General features: G+C 37.5%; 1 protein-coding gene across 1 annotated transcript in view; it reads right to left on the bottom strand.

Moving 5' to 3' along the window:
• The window catches only part of ERC2 (ELKS/RAB6-interacting/CAST family member 2), a 617,452-nt gene that overhangs the window by 393,449 nt on the left and 203,796 nt on the right, over positions 1 to 20,207 (bottom strand). Inside the window, exons 4-5 of the mRNA XM_058170468.1 lie at positions 15,593 to 15,748; positions 9,739 to 9,906 (exon numbers count right to left, since the gene is read on the bottom strand). Coding sequence (XP_058026451.1) covers positions 9,739 to 9,906; positions 15,593 to 15,748 — 324 coding nt within the window. The remainder of the gene's footprint in view (positions 1 to 9,738; positions 9,907 to 15,592; positions 15,749 to 20,207) is intronic.

Raw genomic sequence — 20,207 nt, 5'->3', positions numbered from 1 at the left:
GTCACAAATGTGGACAGGGGAGTTGGAGCTTTGGGATTTGAGAGGAGATTTCTTTATTTCCCTAAACTAAATGTGATCATTTTAACATTCTGTTATTATTTCTGTGTGCTTTTTGTCTCCAAGTACAGATGTGAGTTAGTGATCATGTTCAAGAGAAGAAAGCCAAGATAAGATTAAGTCTATCTGATCACTGCAAAAATATAGACAGAAACAAGTCAACTAACTCATTTGTTACTTAGAAGGAAAGAAAAGCAAAACACAAGAATGTTGAATAGAGGCTAATACTGCAGCTGCTGACATTTTAAAGATATGGCTTCCTAACTTTCTTCAATACATGAATATTGTTAATAGATTTGGGTATGGGTAAAAGGAAATGATATTATTGTGGGAGTTTATTATAGATAAGCAAAAGATATGATGTGCAAGATTATCAAGCTTTCAAGAAGACACACAATATTGACAACAGGAGATTTCAATAACCTTACAACTACTGGAAATCTACCTTGTTCAAGGGCCAAGAGGTCAAACAATACTCAGTCATCTTTTGCTGACTTTATTTATCAAAAGGTAAAAGAAAAGAGAAAGTCCTCATTTCCTGGACCTTACCCATAGGGAAACTTTGGTTGAAGAAATAAAGAGATCAGAAGAAAAATACCATATTATCCTTGAAATAATACTATCAAGGTGAAGAGGAATAAAGAAGGATCAGACTTATAGAGGAACAGATTCAGAAGAACAGGTTTTGATTCTTCAGATACTATAAACACAATTTCAGACTATTTATTCAAGAAATAAAAAAAAAATAGAGCCACCTAAAGAAACAAACATAGATACAGATGCCCCATGTTGCAACTGCCCAGTCTCACTCCTTAGGTAAAGCAAAGCTCAACAGCGGCTAGTACAATTTATGTCAACATACTTTCTACATGATTAAATCATGGGAGGAAGGCATGTTCATGCAGGTATTGGGAAATGCCCTGACAGACTAAATTAGCCTGTTTCCTGTCATTACTGGCAATTAAAAATTAGGAATCCAATTTTAAATTCTGACGATTGCATAACTACATTAAGGGTTCTTTGTGGCTTTCGAGGTAACACTATTTGTGGCCAAGAACTGCATGAAGCCACCACCAACCATCAAGGATTTTAAGCTTAAGATAGATAATTGTAAAGTATTTTCTGGCCACACACTTATCTTGAGAGCGACCAGGATCCCCACTTCATCTGACTGTAATTTTTAATGACTTTTTTATTTTACAAAAATGAACTAATATGAGGATAGTTTGTTGGAAAGCAAAGAGCCAATCTTTAGCATTATCTTTATTTCCAAGATTCATAGAGATCATATAAGTAACCAAGCTTCTCACAGCAAGGCATGATCAGGGAAGCCAGAGTTACACAGACTTCAATAAAAGGATTGTTTGTTTGTTTTTCGTTCATTCAACTTCTGTAGCCACCCATCTCAAACAAATCCCTTTGATTGACAAACTATCATCAAGCAAAAACAGTTATAATCTAGTTGTTGTGCCAGAGGCCCAAGTAGTGATTACCAAGCACAATTCAATCCTGACCAAACTTATTTATTTGAACAGCTGAGAATTAATTCATTCTCAGCTTAGTCCAAAACAAAGTCTTCATAAACAGTCCTTTGGACTTATCAGCAAACTTTATTGTCTTTGGCAACCTACCAAAGGCTTTTCTTGGCAAAAAGCCTACAAAGTTCAAGAGACGCTGATAAGAAGCAATGGAATCAATGTTGCTTTTCTACAAAGAACCCAATGGTTCATTGCTGCTCTTTTAAACCTTATGGGAGTGGCCAATCATCTTCTGGTCTTACTCCAAGTCGTCCTTTTTGCTTCAGCTGCTCTTGCCTTCTGGCAGCTCTTCGCATGTGTGCACTAGGAACAGGCTCCTCCTGTTCCTCTGCCTCTCTGCTGTCCACCTCTGGAGGCTCCAGAGTCCGTGCATCACTCCCAGATGGCCCTGGCCCTATCTCTGCCTCCGACGCAGAGCCCTTGTCCGGGCCTTTCCCTGACTCCAGGACTATCTCACTGTCCTCCCCAGCCTCCTCACTGTCCAACTCTGCTGCCAGGTCCACAGGCTGCTGGCAGACCACAACAAAATTACAAAATCAAATATATATAGCAGTCAAGGAAAAATGTCCATTATAGATGTCAATATAGCCAGGAAATGGGGCCCTTCACACACTAACGAGCTCTGGAACAAAGCCAGGTCTTCCAAGGCCTTACAAAAGGTCAACAGGGTCAAGGTCATGAAGAGTGTGTTGCAGTAATCAAAACAAGAGGTCAAGAGAGGACGAGTTGTTGATCAGGAAACTGATGTTTCTATTGAAAAGTCTTGAGGAAGCATATGTGCCAATGTCACCATTGTTTCTGCAGACCTTCGAGGTCATAGAAAATTCCTCAGGAAACACCCAAAGTCCCTGAGATGACACCCAATATCCTTGGAAGGTCTCCAAGGGTGGTGGATAGCTATGTCTGTACTTCTTTATCTTATCTAGAGCTTGTCTGGGTGGATTGTGCCAGTGCTTCTTGGTGAAGAAGTGGACAATGTAGCAAACATATAAATATGAGTGTCAAAGTGTGTTCAGGGTTCTCCCTTGCTAAGAGAGGTCAGTCTTTATTCAGCTGAATAAACGTGTAAAGCTTACTGAGCTAAATACCTGGATTCTGTCTTTCTTTATAACAACCACACCTGAAACCAGCAAAGTGACTGTGAACAGAATCTCCTGGACACAACTGACACACAATCAAAAATGTGCAAAGGTCATCATAGCCACAGCTGCCACCTGCAGGAGCCATTAGTCCAGAAGGAACCATAGACTGTCATTCCATCCAGGACCAAAGAACCCTGTCACCAGATGGCCCAAATATGCAAAGTCACTTAATCAAATTCAAGGAGGACCTTATGGATTTTTTTAAAAAAATGAATGTTGGTCAGGGTAAAAATATAATCTTGAAAAAAGGAAAAATGTCTAGGCAGATTTATAGCAAGCCAGTTAGGGTGGGGTCAGTTTGAAATATTTTTTCACACACATACACATACACTCCTGGGATAGGAGTACTTACTTTCATTCCACATGAACTCCCCTTCCCTCCTGTGCTTGGTTCCCACAAGTTCTAGCAAAAGTTGTCCCAGAGAAAGAGGGACCTGCAACTGAAAATAACAGCCTTTCAATTACAGCCCCTTGCCCACCACAGCCTCCCAGAGATGGGAACACAGAGCTTTTCCTCCCAGATGACACAAACTAGATAGGGAAACTCCTGAGAATGAGGATGCTATCCATTCAATCGTGTCTGATTCTTGGCATTGTTTTGGACCAGGTCTCTTCACATTTTCCAATCTTCTATGGCTTCTTTCAGGTATTTAATGCTCTGGCTGATGTCTGCTTTGATGGTGTCTAGTCATTGTGGGTTTTTTGGTGACCTCATTTCATTTTATCTCTGGCCATCCTGAGCATAACTGCCTTTTTCGGTAAATTCAAATTGTATGACGGGGCTGAAATAAGGAAGGCAGAACTATGTGATTCTGCCCTCCAGTGATATGTCTGGTTTTATATACTCCAGTCGTTGCCTGTTTATCACCTTTGCTGTTCAAGGAATGCACACAGAAGCCTTCTCCAACACCACAGCTTGAAGGTAATGAGGCCTAAATGGTTTTAAAGATGATAACCAGCCTCTTGAAATGGGCCCAGAAGACAACGAGAACCAGTGCAATTCTCACATCATTATTCAATTTATTCTGGTTTGATAGTTTATTCTACTAAATTATCTTCTGTCAGTTGGTGAGCTTTTTGCAGAGAAGATCGCAGGAATTTACAGTAGAAATGGAAATTAAGGCATGTTCTTGGCAGATTTTATTTTCGGCATTTTGTTCTTAGTTGTTTATTTCTGAAGAGGCACTTTAAGTACTACTCAGTTACAGCTACACCAAATTTATTGATTAGTCTTTTTGGTGGTATTCAGCAGTTCTGGAGAACCAGTAGCGGAAATTTTGAGTAGTTCAGAGAACCGGTAAATATCACCTCTGACTGGCCCGCCCCCATCTACTCTCTGCCTCCCGAGTCCCAGTTGATTGGGATGAAATGGGGATTTTGCAGTAACCTTCCCCTGGAGTGGGGTGGGAATGGAGATTTTACAGTATCCTTCCACTGCCACACCCACCAAGCCACGCCCACAGAACCGGTAGTAAAAAAAATTTAATCCCACCACTGGGCCTTTTCTAGCAGGTAAGGTGTTTTGATTTTTTTTTTTTAAAAGCAAGCACAAAGGCCTTCCTTCTACTGAGGCTATGTATGAGAATTGTTGTTATTACTGGTCTTTCACTGGCTAAAATCACTGAAAAGTAGAATCAAGCCTTTCTTTAAAAAAACAAAAGGGTAGACTATTGACCGTATAGTTGGTCTCACATCTCAACATCTTGAATCTGTGTCTCTAGTTGAAATGAAGCATCATCCTTCTCATTTCATAGTTCTTCTCTTTCTCTTCTGTTTATTATGCTACGCATTTTATTTTTCAGTCTGGTTTCCAAATCAGAACAGAGTTAGCATTTTGAAAAATAACAGATGCCGCATATATTAGTTGGAGTGGAAAGATCACAATAATTAGGGGGGGAAATGTATGTTACCATGACAACTATTTTGAATATCTGTAGCATCTCTGATATAACATAGTCGCTGTATTGATTCAATTAAAATTTGTCCAGGCACATATTTGGGAGTTCGTAAGACTACTAACAAAAGCCCATCCACTAAATCCGCACTTCTGAAAAATCTTTTCTTTGTACTAGTAGACATTTCTGCCTTTGGCCACTTAAGAAATACACAGATTCAGAATCCTAATTATCTTGCAGAAATATTTTCAAACTCAATCAATACAGATACATATACACAGCAAAAAAAGCCCTCGTGAAACTCATGATCATGATAAGTAACATAGTAGATCAGAAACAAGTCACAAAATGAAGGGATTTGAGTTTAAAGGAAGCCATATCACCTCATCTAAATATGTATGACTGGATTGCAATAAATTAGCATCAGTAAATGAATGAATCATCTCACCAATCACACTCAAATGAATTTTAATGGGTTTTATTGTTTTTAATAGATTTTAATAGTTTTTTGCTGGTTTTTTATTATTTTATTGCATTGAAAAGGCCACACATGGAACATACAAACAATGCCTTTTTGTGCAATTGCTTCCTATGAACTGGTATTCAGAATTTCATGGTCTTTATCTCACGTACAATTTTATTTATTTATTTATTTATTTATTTATTGGATTTTTATACCGCCCTTCTCCCAAAGGACTCAGGGCAGTTCACAGCCAAGATAAAACAGCAATAATATACAAATAAAACAATAGTTAATAAACTTATTAGATATAAGGCCAGATTAAAACATTTAAAACCATAAAAATCCCATAAAATTTATATCAAATATTAAAAGCTATTTAAAATTCCTATGCCAGTCCTGCGCAAATAAACAAATAAGTCTTCAGCTCGCGGCGGAAGGTCTGAAGGTCAGGCAGTTGACAAGTCCAGGGGGAAGTTCATTCCAGAGGGTGGGAGCCCCCACAGAGAAGGCCCTTCCCCTGGGAGCCGCCAGCCAACATTGCTTGGCTGACGGCACCCTGAGAAGTCCCTCTCTGTGCGAGCGTACGAGTCGGTGGGAGGCATTTGATAGCAGTAGGTGGTCCCGTAAGTACCCTGGTCCTAAGCCATGGAGCGCTTTAAAGGTAGTAACCAAAACCTTGAAGTGCACCCGAAAGACCACAGGTAGCCAGTGCAGCCTGTGCAGGAATGGTGTTACATGGGAACCACGTGTGGCTCCCTCTATCACCCGTGCAGCTGCATTCTGAACCAACTGGAGCCTCCGGGTGCTCTTCAAGGGGAGCCCCATGTAGAGAGCATTGCAGTAATCCAAGCGAGAGGTAACAAGAGCATGAGTGACCGTGCATAGGGCATCCCGGTCAAGGAAGGGGCGCAACTGGCGAATCAGGCGAACCTGATAAAAAGCTGTCCTGGAGACGGTCGTCAGGTGATCTTCAAAAGACAACCGCCCATCCAGGAGAACGCCCAAGTTGCGCACCCTCTCCACCGGGGCCAATGATTCACCCCCAACAGTCAGCTGCAACTGCAGCTGGCTGTACCGGGATGCCAGCATCCACAGCCACTCAGTCTTGGAGGGATTGAGCTTGAGCCTGTTTCTCCCCATCCAGACCCATACGGCTTCCAGGCACCGGGAGAGTACTTCGATAGCTTCATTGGGGTGGCCTGGGGTGGAGAAGTACAGCTGCGTATCATCAGCGTACAGTTGGTACCTCACCCCAAAGCCATTGATGATCTCACCCAGCGGCTTCATATAGATGTTGAACAGGAGAGGCGAGAGAATCGACCCCTGCGGCACCCCACACGTGAGGCGCCTCGCGGTCGATCTCTGCCCCCCTGCCAACACCGTCTGCTACCAGTCAGAGAGATAGGAGGAGAACCATCGATAAACGGTGCCTCCCACTCCCAAACTCCCCAGCCGGCGCAGCAGGATACCATGGTCGATGGTATGAAAAGCCGCTGAGAGGTCTAATAGGACCAGGGCAGAAGAACAACCCCTGTCCCTGGCCCTCCAGAGATAATCAACCAACGCGACCAAAGCCGTCTCCGTACTGTATCCGGGCCGAAAGCCGGACTGGAAGGGGTCTAGATAGACAGTTTCATCCAGGTATTGGGGTAATTGACGTGCCACCACACTCTCTACAACCTTCGCCACAAAGCGAAGGTTGGAGACCGGACGATAATTTCCCAAAACAGCTGGGTCCAGGGAAGGCTTCTTGAGGAGGGGTCTCACCACCGCCTCTTTCAAGGCGGCAGAGAAAACCCCTTCCAACAAAGAATATAGCAGTCATCTCTGGTGACCACATTCCTAACTTCTAAGGAGAGAGATGTTGGGGCAAACAGTGGAGTTTTGTTAGAAGTCACATTTTACATGAAAATTTCATATTTTATTTTTTTAAAGAGTTCTAGAGATGATAACTACCTGGACTTATACTATGTAATTTTTAATATTCCAATAAAAAGATATGCCTTCTATCTGTCTTTACCCAGTGATCCAGTTGCCTTGATGCCCTGTTTTTTCTAGTTTTAAAAATTGTTAAAAAGAAATCTCATTTTTGTTCGAATGTACAGTATGTTTTAGAAATAAATAAAAAATAAAGAAATAAAATCTTTTGTGGGTTTTGTTTATTCCTTTTTGTGGTTTTTTTTACAGTTGAAGTCCGCCAGGCTTAAAGTTGCCAAGGTTGGAGACCGCTGCTTTAGAGCATATTACAGGCAGATAATTTTTTATCCTGTAACCTTCATTGACACAACACAAGGAAGTGAAACACTGAAAATTCAAAAAGTCCCAGTTTACCCACTTTGTGGTGGTTACTCATACAGACACATTCACACACATATTACAGGATACATCTGTTTCCCAGAATTGATTCAAAAGCTGCTTTTGATATTTAATAAGTTTAACATTTAAATTAGATTTGAGAAATAGCCTTCTCTGCACTTCTGCTTAGCTGTTTCCTTCAAAGGTCAGCAAAGTAACTATTATCTAAAGATAGTCTGAATTAAAAGTGTATTTATTTAAAATCAAGGCACCCAAAATTTTATCTTATTTTCTGTTTCAGTTTCATTTTTAAAAATCAATATGCAGTATACATCAATAATTCTTCATAGAATTATTTTCATTTCATTTTCATTAACTTCAGTTCCTGAGAAGGCCTATTTTAACATTTACAGCATTTCCTTTCAAATGACTATTAACCCTACACCTGGTTTGTCGTCAAATGGTTCTATATTTTAAAAAAGCTACCTCTATTCTAACGAAGAAATGTCAGAGATACTCTACAAATTGAAACTGTGCTTCAACTGATTTCCTGTTTAATTTGCTATAATGATAGTTCTTATAATTACTTAGACTGTATGTATTAATTAATTACCAAATCCCTACAGACTGCTTAAGAAAACATAGCCAGCAATTTCACATTGTTAGTCACCAATTTTAACGTATAATAAGCTAAATGACTCTATCAGCATGATCTTAAAATAAGAGATTAAATGTAATTTCTCTTATAAAACAGCACAGAATCATGTGTTAAATGCAAAACTATAATTAACACCCTCAACAATGCATGGAGTGTAATGGAATTTTCAATTTACTGGCTTATTTTTCTTAAGATTTTCCACAAAAATTTAAAGCAATAAACACATTTGTATTTGCATCTTTTTATGCCAACATGAGAGAAAATAAAATGCAGACAATAGAGTCAGTGAACCTCAGTGTGATTTTTAATACACCATTTTCCTTTCCTAGCCCTGGCCATCATCACAGCCATTAAAAGAGAGCAGATATCTCTGCTGCAGCCTTTCCTACTTGTCAACTTCCTTACCAATTGAACTTAGTAGTTTCTGTTGTCCTTGGTAAGTTATTGTATGATTTTGGAAATTAAATCTTCATATATTATGCCATGACAACAATGCACATGCAAACTCTTGCAACTGTATTCGAAGTCACAATTGTCACCATTGTGAGATTTTGCAAAATTGGGAAATAAGATATACCACCAATACCAGAGGTGGTATTCAGCAGGTTCTGACTAGTTCTGGAAAACCAGTAGTGGAAATTTTGAGTAGTTCAGAGAACCGGTAAATACCATCTCTGACTGGCACCGCCCACATCTATTCTCTGCCTCCCAAGTCCCAGCTGATAGGGAGGAAATGGGAATTTTGCAGTATCCTTCCCCTGGAGTGGGGAGGGAATGGAGATTTTATAGTATCTTCCCCTGCCATGCCCACCAAGCCACACCCACAAAACCAGTAGTAAAAAAATTTGAATCCCATCACTGCAAGGAGAAATTTAGCAGTTGAAAAGCAACAGAGATGTGGCAGGGGAAGGTGGAGGGAAGAACAAGGAACACAAGTTTTTAACATAGACAGTCACATCCTCAACAACAATAAACAAGCCATCTTGGAGCCAGGAGAAGGAGAGTACTTGAATGATTCCTAGATGACTTTATTTTTCTTCCAAATTTCTTCCCTGATGCAACTTTTCCCGAAATAAGAAAAATGTTAAGTCCACCTTATACAATTTCCCTTTTAGGAGACCTTCACCTGTGGAAGATGGACAGCAATGGAACAACACTTTCTTTGCAATAACAGCTTTGAGCAAATTCAGAGGTCACCCATTGGAAATATTAACCTTTTTAAAAGTCAAAAGAATCTTTCCCCATTAATTAATCTTTTGGCCCTTCTTTTGAACATTTTTCTTACAGTTACTATATTCTAATCAGTATATTCTTCTGAACTTTGTGCCAGTTCCAAAGGTTTAACTGAAGCATTCTTATAAAAGAGATAAATGAAAGCAACTGTATATTAGCAGCAAGGGGAAATTAAATTGTAGGTACATATACTTATTGTGATTTTCCTGCTAAAATCTTCTAATTAAAAAAAAAAAAACACCCAACCTCATCTGCTAGCAAGGTTAGTAGAAAATCTGTAAGTGTTAGAGAACGGATCTTGGCATCAAACTGTTTTATTACTTTGGAGCCATTTTTAAAAAAAAATATTTTATCTTATGCACAGATTTGTAACCTGAATGTCACTTTTAATTCTGATACACTCCGTTAACTAAACATTTATCCTGAATAATTATTAGATGCTAAGAAACTACCTTACCTCTGTCTGAAGTATGGCAGCTCTCTGTTCTTTGGCAGTAAGCGACTCTTTAAGCACTTCTATGTGTTGCTTGCAATCTGAATTCTGATTGCTAAGGGTTTCAAGCTTAGTTTGTAAGGCAAGAAGTTCTGATTCTTTCTTTGAAAGCTCCTGCTTCAACTGGTCAATCTGTGATAAATGAAGGGGAGAACAATTAATGTTAATAAATACGGTATTCAATACTACACATTGAATTGCATTCAGATGGACAATTTATATTTAATTTGATCAATGTGGGGATTACTGTTCATCGTGATGTGAACAAATTGGAGGCAACATACAACATGAAAGTAAAATTTTACAAAATAATAATCCTGGAAAAACTGTAGCTTCCTTTATTAAGGCAATGAACGAAGCTCATTTCCTAAGAGGAGAAAAAGGGCTACACTGCTCTCCAGTTGGTCAATATCAAATGGTGAAGAATGTAAGTCTGATTGGGGAAACTTACAAGTGTAAAAGCCTAGAGAGAGAAGTTTTCCCAACTCAAATAACTATGTTCAATGTATAAGAGAAAATGCTAAAAAGATTCCCTTTCAATTTTTTATGCATTACTGTATAGGAATTGGTGGTCTTGACCTGGAAAAATATAGTAATATTGCTTCTTCTGTCCTAAGTCTGTATTTCTGGATATGGAAGATCCACAGCCGGGTCAATGGAAGCCAATCAAAATACTGTTATCCACCCAAGACCCAATCACTGGCTCTTACATGGAACAAGCTAATTAGTATTCGAACATACTAACCTAATCAACTATTTAGGCCACCAAATCCAACATTCCGCTTAGTGCAGGAATCCAAGTTAAAAGAATCTCAGATAGATGGCTGTCTAGCCTCCGCTTGAACATTTCCAGCAATCTCATCTTGTCCCAACAATTTGATCCCCTCTCAAATGCTTTTATTATTAGGATATTATTTCAATATTCAGTTAAATGAGTACTAAGGAATCAGTGTAAGGCCAAGCAGCTCCTGTGACAATTTAGCAGGTACATGATTCATATGATTCTGACAGTATTACCAATACTGCCTCTCAGTACTCAAGTATTGACTTTTCAAATAATGGCCTGTACATGTGATTGTGTTTTAAATATGAAATTTCAAATGTCTTTGGAACATCTCTGTAAATTTCCTACTGTTTACAGTTTTTACGCTCTTGAAAACCATTAAAAGAATATGGAAATTATCTGAATGATCACATTAGGATCTGTGTACTGCACGAGACAAAAAGAGGGCTGTGAAAATATCTATAGACCCCTCACATCCTGGACATAAATTGTTTCAACTTCTACCCTCAAAACGATGCTATAGAGCACTGCACACCAGAACAACTAGACACAAGAACAGTTTTTTTCCTGAATGCCATCACTCTGCTTTACAACTAATTCCCATAACACTGTCAAATAATTTATTAAGACTGTATTACTATTATTCTTTTCTTCCTTCCTAATATCTATCTCTTTCCACTTATGAGTATAACCATGTTGCTTGTATCTTTCAATTTATATTGCTTTTATTTGTTTCTTATTTGTTTCTTGATAGCTTATTAGTAACCTTGACTATCACTAAGTGTTGTATCTTTTTATTCTTGATGAATGTATTTTATTCTCCGTATGTACACTGAGAGCATATGCACCTAAGACAAATTCCTTGTGTGTCCAATCACACTTGACCAATAAAGAATTCTATTCTATTCTATTCTATGTATAGTAGGTAATATACAACCATAAACATATAATACTAATGTGCAGTAGTTAATACTCATGAATCTGAGGAAAGGACCAGGAAGAAGATTGCCTGAACTCAATATCTCCAGTTATTTTGCTTCTCATCCAAGAAGTTTCTTCAGTTCTGACAGAAGGGTGGGGGATGGAATTTATATTTCTTTCAGTCCTCTTTCTGAGAATTGTTGAGGATGGCCCCCTGAATAGTGCAAATGGGTGTGGAACCTTTTTGGAACAGCAGAAAGGAAATGCTTGAAGCCATCTTTCTTTAGCTGTGGATTTCATTCATTCTACACTACATATTGAAAATGGAAAAGGATTTAAAAAGAGAATGGTAGCCAAAAGAATCTGGAATTTAATCACAGATTTATAGTGATCAGACCACATGTTCCAAATTAATAAAGTACAATATTTATCATCTTTAATACCACCAAGTCATATTAGAAGGAAATATTTTGTTACAAATTCCTTACTAGTTTTTTTTTAGTTCGCAATACAAAATGAATTCTTTTAGAATTAAATCCAAAAGGTATATGATATATACTTGCACATGTGGAACATCTAAAGTAAAATGCAAACTCACATATCTACATCAGAACCATTATCCTGCTTGAGTTTTTAAAAATTTATATAATAATTTATAAAGATTACATATGATTAGGAATGAAGTCTCTGTGCACTTCCCATATTCAGAGAAGTTCAAACTACCGTAATTGAAGGCAGATTCTTCCCAAAAGAACCACAGAAGAAAGAAACAACTAATTGGGATCAAACATAACTATGACAAAGAAGCATTATTAAAGAATAAATTATTAAAGGATATAATTAAAGCATAATATTCAAATGCACATTTTAGAAATGATTTGTTTGGAAAAGTGAAAATGGATAATATCACTAATATTGACGACAGAACTGACAAACCTTTATGTGTCACCACAGACAAAGAGCCAAAATTGGAATAAAAAAATAAGGTGAGAGTAATATTACACAATACAAATGGAAGGAAAGTTGACACCAATACATACTGCTGCATGTGGTTTATATTAGTCCCAGATGGTATCACACAAACTAATCTCTGTCAAAGGATCTTCCTATTTTTATTGATGATTCAACTCACAAAACTCTTATAGCCAATTGTTCAACGAATATGGAATCATTTTCATTTCAGGTATGCTATATATTTCTTTTTATTCTCAACATGATTTGCAAGCTGGTAAAGAGTTTTGCCATTCACATAATAAAGTATTTCAGACTACTCCGATGAATCTTTCCTGCTTCATACAAGATGGTAAAATTCTTTTTAACAAATGTTTCTTGTAATATCTATAAAGGGAGAGCAAATGTTAGATTTGGGGATGTAAAAATGGCATGAAAATCCTCTCGGATACTTTTTACGTTTATTTTTTATTTCTTCCTTCCTTCATTGCTTGTCTGCATATTTATTTGTTTATTATTTGCAGGCCAATCCAGTCAGCTGATTCTGAGAAGTGTGCAACTCTCCAATGAATACTTAGGATTAAGCACGATACAAACAAAATGTAAAAACAAATTGCATACATATAAATTCTAACATAAGTTAAAATGTTCCTTTTTATAAACAACAGCTAAATCAATTAAAATAACTCTGCTTTCCTCTTTCTACAATGCTGGAATCTCATAGCACAAACTCATTCCAGAGATGTCTCATGTAAAGTGATCTTGAACATGATGCTGCCAGCATGTCATAGCGAGAAAAAAAGTAACATTTTCTGCATTCATTCCAAAAAGGGCAATTTTAAAAACATTTTTCATTAGAAGGAACCAAGTAGTCCCCATGACTGCTTTCTGCCACAAGATCTATTTCATCTCAAATAATGGAATCAGATTTCTATGTGCTACAGTATTAGATTTATTAGGAATTTATTGTGGAGGCTTCCATGCTCTTCGGTGGTTAGTTGTTTTCTTGCACAAATTTCATTGTCCAACTAAGTAACATCATCCATTCTAGAAGGGAAGGAGCTTGCTCTCTGTTTATATACTAATGGCTTGTCCTGTCAATTTTGGTGGGAGTGGTCTTGGCAGTTCCTTGATTAGACTGTTGTTTATTGTTTGATTGTTTGTCTGAGTTGATAGTTCCTTGATTAGGTTATTGCTTGATTGCTGGTCTAGTGTTAAACTTGATATTAATTTCTGTTTAATTTGGGGTGTTGATTGTTGGTGAGCAGATGTTCTGATCTTTTTAGTTTTTTTATTGTTTCTTTTGAATGTTATGTAGATGATGTTTATCTCTGTGTGCCTGTTGTTGGCTGATTTGTCCGAGTGCCAGGCTTCCAGGAATTCTGGACTTAGCTTGATCTAGGATGCTCAGTTTCCCAGTTGAAACTATGGTTAAGACTGCCCAAATGTTGTAAAATTAAGCAGTTTTCATTACGTCAATCAGTTTAATTGGCCATCAGTTAACTGGCAAACAAATCAGTTAATTGGCAATCAAAGGGTGTTGCAGCTTTCTCCTCCAAATCCCAATCATTGTCTTTTTTGCAAGTTGCTTCTTGACTTGCCTGTGTTTTGCTAACTCCAACATCTCTTTCTCTTAGAGCCAGCCTGTGAACACAAGGCGAGCCCTCTATTTGCCATCAGAACCAAAGCCAATCATGTAAGATGGAACCAGCAAATTACCTGCTCCTATTTTTCTATTTTTGTCATTTCACCTAGACATTTGGGGATCTGGAAGACCGTGTTTGTTGTTAATGTCTTTGATTTCTGTACCCATCCACCCCAAACTTTGATGTAACCTAGTTTTCCAGGGAAGTTAGCAATGTTCCACAATGGATTGCCTTTAGCAACATGCTACTCTTCCATTTAAATTGTAAAGAACTTAAATAGTTATTTCTTAAATCCAAGCTTTTTCCTCCCAAAGAGTATTATAACACCTTAAGTTGTTGACCATGAAAAGAGCTTTGTTCTACTGTTTGCTATCAATCAGAACTTACATTTATCAGGGCTTCTTTATCAGTGATCTCAGGTTGGACAGATGGGGTATAATGAGATCTCCTTGCTGACAGCATTATAAATATTTTTTCCACCTTGAAAGGTCCTGTGATGAATGGCAAAAGTACGATCTTTTGCTACAAATCTCAATTGTCAGAAGAAGGACAGGGCTGCTGACAGAGGTTAGGCAGGCTTTCATCAGAATGAGGCATGATTATCCAAGTACTGATCAGATGGCTGTGACCAACAACCATATACAAACATTTTGCTCTGATTTTTTCTATAAGATTGGAAGAATCTATTGCATTCAGTCCCTTATTCACAAAATCACTACAATTTTCCTCTTTATGTTAATAGAATTCCAATTAAAATACAGTATAACCCTCAGAATTAAATGATTCCTTGTGAACCATATATATAATAATGTTTTAGGTTTGTACAGCCTATAATGTATTTGTTTGTTTCTTGGTTTGTTTAACATATTTATACGACCACCCATTTTACACAGTATAAATCTGAGTGATCAACAATGATCACAAGAGTTTTGAGTATTAGACATACGAGACTTCACTCAGATGTTTTATGTCTGCATTTGCAATCATTTTATTTTACTTGCATCATAGCTGCACTGAAGAGTTATAAATTGCATTGCTTCCTAACACTGAAAACAATTGATGGTTGTTTGTTGCAAACATGGAAAATCTCCTGAAGGACCTATGAATGATTTCCAGTCCCACAGGTGCCTTTGCTGTAATTACTCGGCAAGGAGAGATGGCCAAGAACTGATAACAGGAATGCCATTGTCATGATTTTTTATTCAAAGGGACAAAAGTACTTGTTCTGCGGCAATTTAATATGGTTTCCCCCAGGGAATGTCCTCAAAATAAGGCACATTTTTCACACTGGCTTGACATGGCTCTAACAAAGGTTGCCTCTGTACCTAAGATATAACATGGAAACTTCTCTCACCAAGTGAATTACTAATGGGGGGAAAAAATCTACCTTGTTTACCAGGAAAGTTTTCTTTAATACTAGATACTCCTCTTCAGATCTTTTGTTGACACAGTACAATCACCAATCTCCTTCAAAAATCAGAATTTTAATAAGTCTTGTTTTCTTAGCTGCACATACCTTATTTTTCATGAACTTGGAATGACTCTTGTAAACTTCTATTTGTTTGATCTCTTCTTCTCGATCTTCTGTGTTCAGAACTCCATTTGTCTTCAACATCTGTATTTCATCTTCAAGATCTCTGATATTACGTTCCAGGGAAGCTATTTTTGTGTCCTATTTTTTTTTTTTGTAAAGAAAGTGTTGGTATGCAATTATTATACAAATTATTTATATGAAAAGAAAACTTGTGATACAAAAGCAATAAATCTAAAGAAGTTGGCACAAGCAACTGAAGCCCTTTCTCATCTAAATAGCACTGGAATAAGTTCAGTAATAATTATGTAGCTAAATAAAAATATATACATTATTGTCAAAATTTTCACTTGCCTAAGCCACTAAACAGCCATTCCAAATGTGCTATGAATAGAAAAGTAGGCTGAAATGCAGAGTAATAAAAGAACATAAAATAAAATAAATGTAAGAAAATGGACAAAAAAATGCCAAGAAATCTGGGTCTAACTATACTTTTATTGCACAGTGAGAAACTTAAAGTTTATAACCTTTTTAAGACATCTGTTTCACTACCACATCTGATATAAAAAGCCACGGTCTCTTCAAATAAGATAAAACAAGAATGGAATAGATCCAAACCAAATGAAAGCCACCATTATACCACACTTATTTCATTACTTTCTAACATGGAGCCAACTTAAGAGATGAATGGAAATATTTTAAAATTCCTTCAATTTGAGTGTGGAATCTTTCCCTGCCCGCCTGTACAATAAAGAAAAATAAGTATCCTGTTTCCAGCTACTGTGAAATTAAGGATGCTGGTACCCACTGCAACAGGCAGAAAAGTAGAAGATAATCTGTTCTCTTATGTTGGGCAGAACAATTGGTGAATGTGTGACTAACCTCTTCAGGCATTGGCCTGAAAATATGAGTGCACCATTGTTGCAGAAAATATATATTCAATAACAATAACAACAACAGAGTTGGAAGGGACCTTGGAGGCCTTCTAGTCCAACCCCCTGCCCAGGCAGGAAACCCTACACCATCTCAGACAGATGGTTATCCAAAATTTTCTTAAAAATTTCCAGTGTTGGGGCAGTCACAACTTCTGCAGGCAAGTCGTTCCACTTATTAATTGTTCTAACCATCAGGAAATTTCTCCTTAGTTCTAAGTTGCTTCTTTCCTTGATCAGTTTCCATCCATTGCTTCTTGTTCTACCCTCAGGTGCTTTGGAGAACAGCCCGACTCCCTCTTCTTTGTGGCAACCCCTGAGATATTGGAACACTGCTAACATGTCTCCCCTAGCCCTTCTTTTCATTAAATTAGACATACCCAGTTCCTGCAACTGTTCTTCATATGTTCTAGCCTCCAGTCCCCTAATCATCTTTGTTGCTCTTCTCTGCACTTTTTCTCTATTCTCTCAAGTTTCCATACAGTCAGCCAGGAGGACTGAAAGAGAGCTGTATGAATGAGAGTTTAAATAGTCCTCTTCATTTAGTGACCATTTGAAGTTACAAAAGCACTTCAAAAACTGACTTATGAACATTTTTCGTGGCAGCATCCCCATGGTCACATGATTTACATTTGGATGCTTGACAACCAACTCCCATTTATGATGGTTGCAGTGCCCCAGAGTCACGTGATCCCCTGTTGCGACCTTCTGCGAAGCAAAACCAGATTCATTTAACAACCATGTTACTAATTTAAGAACTGCAGTCACTTAACAAATGTGGCGAAGAAAAGTCATAAGATGGGAGCAAAACTCACTTTAAAAAATTCTCACTTAGAGAATTTTTTAGGCTCAACTGTGGTCATATGTTGAGGACTATACTTGTATAGTTTTTCTGCCCCATCCAATTTCCAGAATTATTAACTTACAAGGAAGGTATTCCTTTGCAGTGCTCCAGATGAAATATTAGGAGGGGGCTAATCCCATCCTCTACCCATTTTCAAGATGTCATGAACAAGGCTTGGTTGTACAAATTTGGCAGGGAAGCTGCACTGATTTGGTTTGAGAGATCAAATTCTCTGGCCATGAGTACAAAATCAAGAAAAGCAATGAGAAATAACAGGTAGGATTCAAGATTTCTGAGATAATGATATAAGGAAAGAAAAGGTGAAGAATAAAATAAAAAACAAAACTGCTGACACTATAGTTGAGATTCATTTAAAGATTTCTTTAAATAGCAATAGCAATAGTACTTAGACTTATATACCGCTTTATAGTGCTTTCCAGCCCTCTCTAAGTGGTTTACAGAGTCAGCATATTGCCCCTAACAATCTGGGTCCTCATTTTACCGACCTCGGAAGGATGGAAGGCTGAGTCAACCTTGAGCCTGGTGAGATTCGAACTGCCAAAGTGCAGGCAGCAGTACTGCGCTCTAACCACTGCACCACCGCGATTCCTGAACATACTGAATACTGAAACAACAGATAAAAATTTGGTAGCTTCAACTTTTTCTAAAATTCCTATAGCTATACCTTTGTGTCTGTCAAACTTTTATTTCAAAGGTTTCCCAGAAGTGGCTGATCTCAGAGGCTCAGTGGGGTTAGCTCTAGATAGTATTAGAATACTGGATCAGTTGGGAATTCCAGATGAAATTGAATACAAAATCCATTCAACTTTATTTCACTGGAAGAAATTATTTCCATTTCCCAGAATTGGAGTAGATAAAGCTATTTTGGGGGGAAAATATTTCCATTAGTTTTCTACTTTTTCATTTAAAAAAAGGAAATGCTTTTCCAAACTGTCATTCTAGGGGCTCTAGGGGCTTCAGTGGTTTCTTAGAATCCAAAATCTTGTGCTGCATCACACAACATATTTACAGAAAATATGACTTCAGCAACAGAGTGGTCAATGCCTGGAATGCACTACCTGACTCTGCAGTTTCTTCCCCAAACCCCCAAAACTTTCAGCTTAAACTGTCTACTCATGACCTGTAAGGGGCGTGCATAAGTGCACCTGCGTGCCTACCGTCCCTGTCCTAATATTCCTTTTCTTTTCATGTATCCAAATTACGTTTATACTGTTATCTTATATATGATTGACAAATAAAATAAATAAATAAAAATAAATAAAAACTTTCTCTCCTCTTCGTAGCACACTTGCAAGACCTGCATCTTCTAGAGAGTTTTTCTGGAGGGCAGTAGATGTTAGGATGCCAAACCAGGAACTAACTGTTTTTATGCTAACTGGGCCCTGAAAGTACATATTGTCTCTGCATTTAAATCTAGTCCAAATTGCTTAGAAACTTCTACATTTAAAGGGCTTTGGAATGTTTTACTATAAGTGGCATTTTCATCAGTTAACATATAACCAGGAATTTTTTAAAAAAATTACAAGTCTTTTATTTAAATAAGATTTCTTTCATCATCTCATATTTGGTATCCATATAGTTTTACAATTCCCCTAGTTAGATAGTAGCCAGTTTACCCCAATTTGTATCACAGAGCTATGCGTCCCGTCTGCTACTCCAGATGCTCCACATAGTTCTACAGTTACATTCATAGCAAAAAGATTTCATGTGCAAGCAGATTTTTGCATGTGCTACTTTTAATCCAACTCATTGTTTAACAAAAGGAAAAGGCATTCTGCCAAGGATTCACAGTATTTAAAATTGATATTGATTTATTCAGAGAAATTTATTTTGGAGGCACTCAAAAGTTATAGAATAACTTGACTCCATCAGAGTTACGTACTTTCTACTGGAACATGCTGAACATACTAATGAATACATTGGAGGAAGATTATGATTTTTCGAACCTATTGTATGCAGCTTTGAGTTATTTTAATTAAATGATGCAATAAACAGAATGCATCAGTTAATTAATATACATGGTAGCATTTTCTGGAACCCATTTCAAAACTGTATCTTGATTCTATTAGGCCAACAGACAGTTCTCCCATACAAAACATTTGAACAGATGTTCTAAGTGGCTTGATGGGCTTTATTTTATTAATGTACACATAATAATATGAAATCATGGCTGACAATTCTTTAGCTGGTGTTGGCCTTCAGACACATTGAGTTTTTCCCAGGAACTGCAACTGTATTGGCATGATATAATTGCAGATCCAAGCAGTGTGGTTTTTTATAATAGACAGATGGAAATTGTATTATTGTTTTCTGTTCACAGCAATGTGAAGTCACAGTTGCCAATTCTTTAGCTGAATTTGGCCTTCGTAAGCATTAAATCCTTCCAAGAACCTAGGACCTCATAATGTATCTGCATAATATGTGTGTATGAACCCAAGCAGTGTGCCCCTTTGCAACTGACAAATAAAAATTGTGTCAATGCACAGATTTTCTAAGTGCTGTCCAATATTTTTTGGGTAATGGCACCCAATGTGCTGATAACCACTGGGCAGGATTAGACCATAATTTTTCAATTTCAGTGTTCAACTTTAAAACTTTGAGAGCTTTGTATCTTTGTGATACTGTGTGATTTTCTCCAATTTTTTGTTTTCTATTCTTTTATCCCCTGGTATTGCCACGTCAATTAACCACACTTTCTCCTTTTCAACTACAGTTACGTTTGGTGTGTTATGTTTATTATGATTATTATTTTGTTTGTTTTTAGCAATGTATAATCTTTATAATAAATATAGATGATAGCAGC

The sequence above is a fragment of the Ahaetulla prasina genome, chromosome 2 (assembly GCF_028640845.1).
Source record: "Ahaetulla prasina isolate Xishuangbanna chromosome 2, ASM2864084v1, whole genome shotgun sequence".
Lineage (NCBI taxonomy): Eukaryota > Metazoa > Chordata > Lepidosauria > Squamata > Colubridae > Ahaetulla > Ahaetulla prasina.
This window is presented reverse-complemented; position numbering and strand designations above follow the sequence as displayed.